Source organism: Podarcis cretensis (genome assembly GCF_951804945.1).
Source record: "Podarcis cretensis genome assembly, chromosome: 15".
Classification (NCBI taxonomy): Eukaryota; Metazoa; Chordata; class Lepidosauria; order Squamata; family Lacertidae; genus Podarcis; species Podarcis cretensis.
The window spans coordinates 25,707,501-25,718,871 of record NC_137185.1 but is presented as its reverse complement, the minus strand read 5'-3'; the positions used below and the strand labels follow the sequence as shown (position 1 = coordinate 25,718,871).

Below are 11,371 nucleotides of genomic sequence, written 5' to 3'. Positions count from 1 at the left end.
GAAAGTGTGAATAATAATAATAATAATAAATTTTATTTATACCCTGCCCAGGGCGGCTAACACCAATAAAATCACAGTAAAAACATAATGGGGGGGGGATTTAAAATACAGGTTAAAATGCAATTTGAAATGCAGCCTCATTTTAAAAGTAGCCGATAAATCAAGACCATAAGGGGAGGGAAACGTAAGGGTCAGACTGAGTCCAAACCAAAGGCCAGGCGGAACAGCTCTGTCTTGCAGGCCGTGCGGAAAGATGTCAAGTCCCGCAGGGCCCTAGTCTCTTGTGACAGAGCGTTCCACCATGTCAGGGCCAGCACTGAAAAGGCCCTGGCCCTAGTTGAGACCAATCTAACCACCTTGCGACCTGGGACCTCCAAAATGTTGTCATTTGTGGACCTTAAGGTCCTCCGCGGGGCATACCAGGAGAGGCAGTAACACTTGCTTTGACGCATCATCATCTAACCCCCCCCCCCAAACAAATTAGAATGAATGCTCATTAAATAACCAACATTGTCTAATCTCTCTGTGAACCAATCAGAATGAATCTTCAATAAGCAGCTCATCTAGAAGCATCCAGAGGATCTGATCGTTTTAGTGGCTTCCACAACTATATTCATAGTGCAAACAAGTACAGTACAGTAGCTCTGAACAAACCCCCTCCCCAGAAACACCAGGCCTTTGCTAATACGAGCACAGTCCCTGAATCTGTTTTGATTTCCAGACCGTCTGTTGAGTTTTCTTAGCCCTGTGCTGAGACCCCAAAATAACACAAACTCTGGGTTTGCACGCCTGCTCCTTTAAGCCCCTCTCTGGACATGTGCTCAGTTTGCTCAGAGGGTTTTTTTTTTAGCTCCTCTGGGGAAACAGAGAAGCATCAAAAACACCACCCCTGCCAGCCAATCCTTGGCTGCCAGTCCACATTCCCTTTTCATAACGTGTCTGCAGGCACAAAAGGGAGTCTGGGTGTCAGCGCCCAGGCTTAACAGTGCATTGCGGGGCAGTGGGGTGGGGGTGGGGGGTGTGGATTATGCTTTGCTGGCAAAAATCTGGGCCTGTAATTCCCTGCAGTAGATGGGCCAAAACCAAGACCCACTTCTTTGGGGCCTGAAATGTAGGGGTGGGCAAACCAGAATGTTATTATTCCAATCTTAAACTCAGCTCTCCACATTTCTGCAGCAATTTGCGATTTGTTTTTAAAAATCCTCATGAAAATTCATCAGCATTTTAGTGCAATTTTCTCCCACTAAACGTATTTTTGTAGTTTCTTGTTTAGCAATATGCTCATTTTGCATGCTATTTTGTGACTAATGTATACATTTTTAATGTGCACCCCTCCCCCTCCCCCATTATATGCATTTTTATGCACTGTTTGGTTGGATAGCTGCATTGCAAAATACAGAGAACTGCAGATATTGAAGGATGGTTGTGTTTTGGTTCACACATTGGCTCAAGAGGTGTGGAATTAGGAAGTTTCTCACTGAAATGTAAACAAAGTCTAATTTCTCCACCACCACTACAGACACAATCAATAATCTGTTTCTGTAATGAAGGAATTTAGCACTGGCTAGAAGAAGGGAATACTGCCCAGCTCTACAGAGTGGTATCCTGAAGTCCACCAGACCAGCACAGGGCAGAGAAAAAGAGGATGAAAAGTCAGAAGTATTGAGTTTTGCAAATGTAAGAAGAGGCCTGCTGGATCAGACCAAAGGCACGTTTGGCATCCGTTTCTCTCCATGATTAACTGGATGCGTATGAGAAACCCACAAGTAGGACTCGAGTACAAGAGCTTGGCTGCTGCCAAACTCACTGGATGATCAGAGGCCAGTTCCTGTTTCTTAGCCTAATTTACCGTAGATTTTCTTCCAAAGCAAATTTGCCTAATATCATGCATTCTTGCATGTTATTTAATATATGCATTTTATTGCAAAAAATTAACCTAGTATATGCGTTTTTGTGCACCTCACTTGGCCGGCGAACTGCATTGCGAAATCTGGAGAAGCATGACTTTCTAAACATCATAGAATCATAGAATTGTAGAGTTGGAAGGACCTCAAGGGTCATCTAGTCCCACCCCCTACAAGAATCTCAACTAAAGTATCCATGATAGATGGCCATCCAACCTCTGGGTAAAAACCTCCAAGGAAAGACAGTCCACCACATTCTGAGGGAGTTTGTTCCACTGTTGAACGGCTCTTACTGTCAGAAAATTCTCCCTGATGTTTAGTCAGCGTCTCCTTTCTTGTAACATGAATCCCTTGGTTCGGGTCTTACCCTCCAGAGCAGCAGAAAACAAGCTTGCTCCATTTTCCAGGTGACAGCCCTTGAGATATGTGAAGATGGCTATTACCGTATTTTTTGCCCTATAGGACGCACCTTTTCCCCTCCAAAAATGAAGGGGAAATCTGTGTGCGTCCTATGGGGCGAATACAGGCTTTCGCTGAAGCTTGGAGAGCTCTCCAGGCTTCAGGAAGCTATCAGCAAGCCTGGAGAGCCCACGGGAGTTCCTGCGGGGCTCCCTAGGCTGCGGATAGCAGCCTGCCGACCGGCGCGCAGGGCGCGCTGAAGCAGAGCACCCTGCGCTTCGGGCAGACATCGGCCAGCCCAACAAGTTCGGGGGACAGCGGAGAGTTGCAGCGCCGCCATCCCGCTGTTCCTCGACCTGGTTTGGAGGCTGGCGCTGGGGAAAAGCGCACTTCTCCCCAGCGCCAGCCCCACAAGCTCGGGGGACAGCGGGGAGGCGGAGCGCCGCCATACCGCTGTTCCCTGACCTGGTTTGGTTTCCCCAACCTGGTTTTGGGGGGAAATAAAGGGAATTTTCCCCCCCTTTATTTCCTCCCAAAGAAACCTAGGTGCGTCCTATGGGACGAAAAATACGGGTATATCTCTTTTCAGTCTCCTCTTTTCCAAGCTAAACATAACTTTTTATGTTGTGAACCACCCTGTGATGTTTGGATGAAAAGCAGTATACAAATGGAATAAAATAGATAAATAAATAAATAAACTCCCTCAACGGCGCACCATAAAGCTTTCCAGACCATTGATCATATTGCTTGCACATGTTCCAGCTTGTCAACAACCTTCTTAAATTGTGATGCCCAGAACTGGAGACAGTACTCCAGGTGTGGTCTGACCAAGGCAGAATACAGCGGTGCTATGGCTTCCCTGGATTTAGACACCAAACTTCTGTTAATGCAGCATGGAATAACATTTGCTTTTTTTGCTGCTGCATCACGCTGTTGACTCATATTAATATTGTGCTCTACTAAGACCTCTAGATCTTAGATGCCTGTGTTTCGGTTCACATATTATTTCAGAAAGTGTGCATTTGGTAGGGTTGTTAAATGTGAATTGGATTGAATTTCTCTCCCATCTTTGCTGAGAAGGTAGCAAAAAAATGGTTTATCTTCCATACCTCTGGGAAGGTGCATAGCACCCAAGTTAATTTGGGATCCTCAAAGCCCTCTCTCTTTCACTGGGCATTAAAAAACCCCTACAATAATAAAATAAGTAACGATTTGCTGTCCTTTGGCAGCACCCACAATCAGCTGCTCAAGCCAGCTGCCTCCCTCTGCCTAATGGGATGCTCAATAAGAAGGAAACTTTATCCTGAATAGTTTTTCCTCTTCTTGCCAAGGAACCCTGAGGATGGCTGACAAGCACTTGGCATTTTTTCAGGGTCATTACAATTTTAATGATAACCCCCCAACGATATATTTTAGGAAGAATGTATGTTCACTATGCATTCAGATGCCTCTTGAGATATTGTAGCCAAATTTGCATGAAGATTCATTTGCTTTCCCTGATACCTTCTCCTCTCTCCATCTTTTGCAGTCGCCCCTTTGGCTGAAATATAGAAAACCAAGTTTTCTTGGGCAGGGATCTGTGTGTTTTTTTACATCACACAAAACATGTAGTGATTTGGAATCACAGGGGGCCAAAAAACACACACCTTTTTGTATATGCAGTAGGTCTCTGTCTCCAGCATCCTAGAGCCCCACACTCAGCATAAAAAGAAAGGGTTTTTTAGCCACCAAGAAGCCTTCTCACCTTTAGTGCTGATTCGAGTCAGTCAGAGTGAAAAGAGAAGAGTCAGCCACTGAGGACTGACTGCTAGGGTCACTCTGAAAAAGGCGCATGAGGAAAACACCAAGGGAGAGTTGTTTAGTATGCTCCAAACCTAAGCATTTAGACACAATGAACACACAAGGTACAGTGGTACCTCGGGTTAAGTACTTAATTTGTTTGTACTTAAGCTGAAACTGTTCTTAACCTGAAGCACCACTTTAGTTAATGGGGCCTCCTGCTGCCGCCGCATCACCGGAGCACGATTTCTGTTCTCATCCTGAAGCAAAGTTCTTAACCTGAAGCACTATTTCTGGGTTAGCGGAATCTGTAACCTGAAGCGTATGTAACCTGAAGCGTATGTAACTCGAGGTACTACTGTACCTCCATTTCAAGAGACTGGTGTGCAAGTTCTGTTACATACAAAGGAACTTCAAGGAAAACACAAATCAAGATACTCCAAAAGAAGATCGGCACTGGCCGTTGCAATGCATCCTTATTTGCTTGTTCAGACCCAGAAACATCCCCCCTAAATAAATTCACACTTGTCTCAAATTTTAGTTTTGGTTTTTGGCAGAATGTAGGCCACAACTTTATTGATTACAGAAAGTGACTGGTTGCATAGGCTCTGGTTCAACTAGCTCCCTGTCATGCTGGTAGCGCTGACCCAGGGTTCCAGCATAGGTCAGCCAAGGGTGAACACCTGGATAAGCGGAAAGCCGGGAACAGGCTATCTCCACCACCCAAATGTCCCCCTGGACTCAGGCACGGGCACAACCCCCTCTAAGGGGTTGACCAAACCACTGAGTCCCTGGATTCCTTTAATGGAATACCCTTCACATAGGGATGGCAAGAGCGTTCTCCCATCCCTATCACCTGAACCAGAGCCTATCCGCAACCTTACAAGTTGTGACGCAGCAGGCGAAACCCAAATGGCAACAGCCAATCAGCCAAGTGGGGGAAATTCCTGCCGTGCCCCTGTCCCAATGACAGACGACACACAACGGCATAACAAAGTCAAGCGCAAAGCCCTAAAAGTAGGAAGAGGTGGGCGGGTGTTCCAAATGCACGTGCCGAAAGAGGAAGCTCTGGGTCACGTGCATGGGTATAAATAGGTCCCTCGAACTGTTTGGACTGCGTCCCATTGGCCAGATTGCACCCAACTACGAGGGACCTACCAATTGGGTGTTGTGGCTGACCAATCGTATCCACCCACAACACAGGATGTCACCGTAATACGTGCCCTCTTTAAGGGAGGACCCGATTTATCATTATTGCATCATTCTAAGATTGCATAATCTTAGAATGTTACATAATCTTAGGAGGGTGAGACTGAGAGTGGCCATGGCTGCGACTATTAAGAAGGGACTCTGCACCTCTGAATTTGCCACTACACTACTGACGTCATGCCATAAAATGCTGGTGCTCTGTAAGTAGTCATTATAACATTCTACATAATTACTCGGAAGTATCGCTCAGTTCAGTGAGACATACCGTATTTTTTGCACCATAACACTCACTTTTTTCCTCCTAAAAAGTAAGGGGAAATGTCTGTGCGTGTTATGGAGGGAATGCCTACGGGTGGCATGCCTACGGATTTTCCTCCTCTAAAAACTATGTGCGTGTTATGGTCGGGTGCGTGTTATAGAGCGAAAAACACGGTCCTCCCTGATAAGCGGGTACAGGACTGCAGTCTAAACCCTGTTAACTTATCAAGCTTCTTATATTCATGTTCCTGCTGTTTCACATCAACACGATGGGCCTACTCCCAATGTGTACCCTGAGGTCACCTGCATTGCAAAACACCTGCTTATGGCCCTCGGTTAACAATCAGCTGCCTCCAAGGTGTGTTGTGGAAGTAAAAGTCAATAGAGCTGGTAAGCTTGTTTGCGCAGGAGAAATGTTTTAGTCATGAGGAATAGTAAGCATTACAAACTTCAGTTCTCTCCCCCCCCCCCTTGTTTATTTTTATGAGCTTTCAGAATGGCATGCTTCACTGGATAAAGCACACATGTGCCTCCTTTCAGTTGTGGTTTTATTAATGCCTTATTCTCATGGCACACAAAAAGCAAACATATGAATTCAGTAGCCAAAACACCCAGCTGGAGCAGCCAGTTAATGCACCATCAGAAAAGGGGATACGAATCTCCAAGAAAAGAGGGTGCCAATTTGCATATGGTAACTTAGAGGCAGTCCATACCTCGTCTTAATGTGGATTGTGAACGCCTTGTGCTTCTTTTAATTCCCCCTCGTTTGTGCAGTGTTTTCCTCCAACTACTGCTGGCCCACACTTTCTTTTCCCTAAATCCCTGTGATTTGAAAATCCAAAATAGCTATATTTATTGCATAGGGAATCTCTGGATTTAGGGAGGAGAAAGTCTGGGACATCAGGAGTTAGAAGAGAATGCTGCATGAACAGGGGGGGAATTAAAGGAGGCGCAATGGGTTCACAATCCACATCAAGTCGAGGTATGGACGGGCCCTTGCTTCTATTCCTAAAACTCAGGAATAATTACTGTGCTTCCATTGAAGCAGGAACACGATACATCTCACCATAGCAAGAAGAGGCTGAGGTGGCTTCTGTGCATGCCCAGTCTGCCGACATAAGCCTCATAATTTGGGGCATGGTGGGAGCTCACACGCATGAAGGGGGCCGTATCAATATTGGCACTCCTGCACTGTCACCAGCTTCTTTTTTTCAGAATCCCACTAACTTGAGCTCCATGGACCAAATAGGCAAAACTAACTGCATTGCGATGAGTGGCAGCGCTCTAGTTGCCATGACAACACGAGTAATTGATGGTGGCTGCTGCTGGCAGAACCAATGGAAGCAGCTCAGCCCAATCAGATTGACCAGGATGCCCGCCAGGCACTCTACTGCCTTCTGATTGGTCAAATGAAAATCCTATCTCCTTGCCTCTCAGAGTCTTGAAAGAGTATTAGTGAGGTACAGAGGTCCACAAGCGTATAATTCTCAGGATTATTTATTTTTTAAAAAACCAATTTATACATTCAGAACATGAGGCTTAACAGTTCAAACACACGCATAGAGAAGAAAATGTTGATCCAAGTCAGTAGGCATACAATAGGACAGGGGTTTTGCCAAAAAAAATTCTGCCAGGGGGCATGTTTGGAATTTTTTTGAGCAAGTGCCATGGACACCAGCCATAAAATGGCTGCCTTGGGGGCATGGCATAAAAAGATGGCTGCTGCGGGTGTGTGGCATAACACAAAATGGCTGCCACATCTAAAGGACAGGAAAAAGAGACAGGACCCCACAAAGCCATGTGGGTAGGCCCCCTTCCCCAAATCAGCTGTCCAATCCTGACATCCAGTGAAATGTGTGCATGTTAGAGGGGGCATGTTCAATATGGGAGAGGACACTGCTGAGGGATGTTTTAGGGCTGTGGCTTCTCCTCACAGCCCTTTCCTTCCGCTGCTGGCTGTTCTTGGCGTGTTATTTTCACCTCATTGATTTTGGCCTTCACCTCCTTTCCTGTCCGTGGAGCTTCTACACACAGGATGCCATCATGGGTCACGGTGGCTTTGACCAACAGAGGGTCAACATCAAGAGGGAGGATATAGGTCCTGGTGAACTCCCGGGATATGAAACCATGCCGATCTGCCTTCTGTGGGTGCTGAGCTGTCACCTCCAGGAGATTGTCCACTGTGCGGACAGCAATCTCATCTGGCGTGAACTGACAAACGTCAAGGAACACTTGGAATTTGTGGTCGTTGAGGTTGACCTCTGAGATCCCTCGGTCCAGCTGCTTATTAATCCGAGGTCTAATGTAGTAGCCATGGTACAATGTAGGGGACAGGATTTCCCCTGGGGAAACACCTAAAAGGGAGAATGGACAATTACAGATTATGCCACACTTGAGTACAATTAAAATAATAAGAATAATGGAAGGGGATTTAGGTTCAGTGCCAAAGCAATCTGTTCTTAGTGCATTGTTTACTTATGTAGAAGTAAAAGGGTCAGTCCATTGACTGCCCCTGCGTACACATAGCTGTAGTGCCAACTTATCCATCAGAATCAGGCCCCAAAGTTTCATCAACCAAACTTTATAATAAAGGTTGCTCTCCAGAGTCCCCTGATAGCTTGCAATGGTGAGCTGTGCTGCCATCATGAGATGGAGAGTAAGGTCTTTTCGAGAAAGGTCCATAGTATCTGGGTCAAAGAGTGGCAAAAGAGCAGGCTTGTCTCATATAAACCAGCCATATGTTCAATAAGCTGCCACACTAAGGAAACTTGGCAAACTCAGCATTTTGAAGTTCCCGATATATTTCTTTTGGGGGGTTCGTTTATTTCCCAGATTCTATGTACAGTTGTACCTCAGGTTAGATACTTAATTCGTTCCGGAGGTCCGTACTTAACCTGAAACTGTTCTTAACCTGAAGCACCACTTTAGCTAATGGGGCCTCCTGCTGCTGCCGCGCCGCCGGAGCACGATTTCTGTTCTCATCCTGAAGTAAAGTTCTTAACCCGAGGTAATATTTCTGGGTTAGCGGAGTCTGTAACCTGAAGCGTATGTAACCTGAAACGTATGTAACTTGAGGTACCACTGTATTCTCACTCTCCTTACACTGGAGCCTTCCTCTTCTGCTTTGCCTGCTCTTCCCCACCCAAAGGCATCACTTACCATTGCCCTAGGCCTGGTCCTGCCCAGCCATTTTGCCAGGCCCAGAAGCAAGAGAAGCACATGGCAGCCAACTGCAGACTGGAACAGACAACAAAAGCCCTTTTATGCAACACAGTCATCCCACCGGCTTCTCTCTGGGGGCTTGCAGCTTTTCACTCTGTTCAGCGCTGAATGGTTTACTGCTGCCTTCTGCATTCTTTCTCCTCTAACAGCCACTGCAACTCCAGCCGGGCTTTGTGCACAACCCACCAGCTCAGCTTTTCACCAGTTTTAACGGAGTTTGCAAAAAAATAAAAATAATCTCTGGCTGGCATCGTTCCCCTCCATGCTGCTCTGTGCCAGCCACATTCCATAAAGTGTCCTGGATCCGTGTGGAGAAAGAGAAGGATCTCGTTCCCGGCTGCCAGCAGCTTTGAGAGGGCTCCCTCGCCAGCTGGAAGTCTTTTTAACTTCTTGCAAAACAGAAGTAAAGCCAATTGACCCATATGGTCTCATCTTCATGGGTTGTTCCTCCCTTACACCTGGGATGCTGTCTCTCTCTTTTGCATTGTGTGTGGTTACAGATAGCTTGGTTGTAACATATTGGCTTGTTTTTTCTTTTAAAACCCACCAAAAAACTTTGCCTTACAGTATAACAAACCCATGCATCCCTTAATGTTGGTCGATTCTGTTGCTGACAGTTGGGCGCACATATTGATTTTAATGGCCACAATATTAATGGACTAAAAAATATTAAGGATTTGGAGATGTGCTTCAAGATAGGTTTCCCCATCCCAGGGGATATGGATATATAGTTTCATCATCCCAGGGGATACAGAGAGAGTGTGTGTCTATAGCTATGCCTCTATAATTCTATTTAGCACAGTGAATGCATGGCAATGCCTTAAGTTGCAATCTGACTGCGTTATACATTAAGAATTGAATGAACTCACTTTTTAGAGGATTGATTTGCATTTTGTATAATCTCAGACCGCAATCCACTGCCCCACTGAACCCATAAAAGCTTATTTCTGGGTAAACAACACAGAATCAGATTATCAGCACTTGGGGTAACACACTGAGACACAGTTCTGATTGTAGGAATAATCTCAAAAAAACCCCTAAAAGATTTCCAATAGAGTTTGTTTCCAGATGGGGTTTTTAATATTATAAATGGGTCACTGAGATATCACGAACAGGTTTTTCCTAAGAAAGGGGAAATTTGGATTAAACAGCAGGAAATATGGGGTGGCATTTTCATGCAACGATGCTGTTTGGATGCTGCAAGAAATTTCACATGCATGAAGAACAGCAATCCTATAATACACACTCACTTGGAAGCACCTTCAGTCTCATCAGACCCATGAGGAAGGCAGTCACTGCCATACACTGTTGCCCCACTGTGCCTTTGTTCATGCGTTCAGGGAGGCAAAAGTGTGGTAAAAAGGGTGCTTCAAACACTCTTTCTATGCAAGCTCACAAGAACATTTCTACAATTGCAAAATGTGTGCGTTATTCTTTGTTTCATAATCACTATTCCATAGGATTCCCTCAATCGCTGAGTTAGAATCACCAGCCTTGGATTGTTTCCAATCTACTGTGTGCAAATCAAAGGGAAACGCTACCAGCCAGTCATTTTTCTTACCTTCTCCAAAGTTCTGGTCGTAAATCTTGCTGGGGTTGGCAAACTCGTACTCCGCGCTCATAGGGTAGGCGTGAGGGACAGTGCGCTCAGCCATGGTCTTTGCTGGGGGAATGGACCTCTTTGACTACCTGTTTCTGTGTCTCCTTGTGAAGGCTGCAGTCCGATTGCGATGTTTTCCTGGGGCAAATTCCATGGGGTGGGGGAGCAAGTGATAAAATATGGACCAAAATAGATAGGCAGGCCCTGGAGCCGCCAATGATGACCAAAGAGCTCCTTGCTGCATTCCACTCGAGAGGCATCTTTTCGCTGTGCAGCCCTCTGACAACACAGTTGCAGCTGTTAGAAATGTCAGAAATTTGCGATTCTCCCAAGCCGGCCGTGTTGTGGGACAACTGGATGGGAAGCGACATGGATGAAATGAAGAGCTGGCTGTAGCCACAGGCAGTGTCCTCTCCTCCAGTCCCACTGTGTTCTCCATGACTCCCTCACGGAGTCCATCCACCAGCCTTCCCCAACCTGGTGCCCTCCAGCAGTTTTGGACTAAAGTCTCATCAGCCCTAGTCAACTCCCAGGATGACTAGACTAGAGGCATTCTGTGTTGCTGCTCCACAACTATGTACTATGGAGGGAGTACCTGAGTATCTTTTACAGACCACTTCAGGTAAAAGCGCTTACCATTTCGCCAAGTCGTTACAGCCTTAGCAGCCACAATCCCCAAATGCAATGCTTAAATACATTGGGAGATAAAGGTAAAGGGACCCCTGACCATTAGGTCCAGTCATGGCCGACTCTGGGGTTGTGGCACTCATCTCGCTTTATTGGCCGAGGGAGCCGGCATACAGCTTCCGGGTCATGTGTCCTGCATGACTAAGCCGCTTCTGGCAAACCAGAGCAGCGCACGGAAATGCCGTTTACCTTCCCGCCAGAGCAGTACCTATTTATCTACTTGCACTTTGACATGCTTTCGAACTGCAAGGTTGGCAGGAGCAGGGACTGAGCAACGGGAGCTCACCCCGTCGCGGGGATTCAAACCACCGAC

General features: G+C 46.2%; 1 protein-coding gene across 1 annotated transcript; it reads right to left on the bottom strand.

The window, feature by feature from the left end:
* Positions 1–7,030: 7,030 nt before the first annotated feature.
* HSPB2 (heat shock protein family B (small) member 2) lies at positions 7,031–10,524 on the bottom strand. Its single transcript, XM_079954885.1, has 2 exons — positions 10,333–10,524; positions 7,031–7,903 (listed from the first exon to the last, which is right to left on the bottom strand). Exons 1-2 carry the CDS (start codon positions 10,424–10,426, stop codon positions 7,461–7,463), a joined length of 537 nt encoding a protein of 178 aa, XP_079811011.1. The 5' UTR covers positions 10,427–10,524; the 3' UTR covers positions 7,031–7,460.
* Positions 10,525–11,371: the final 847 nt, after the last annotated feature.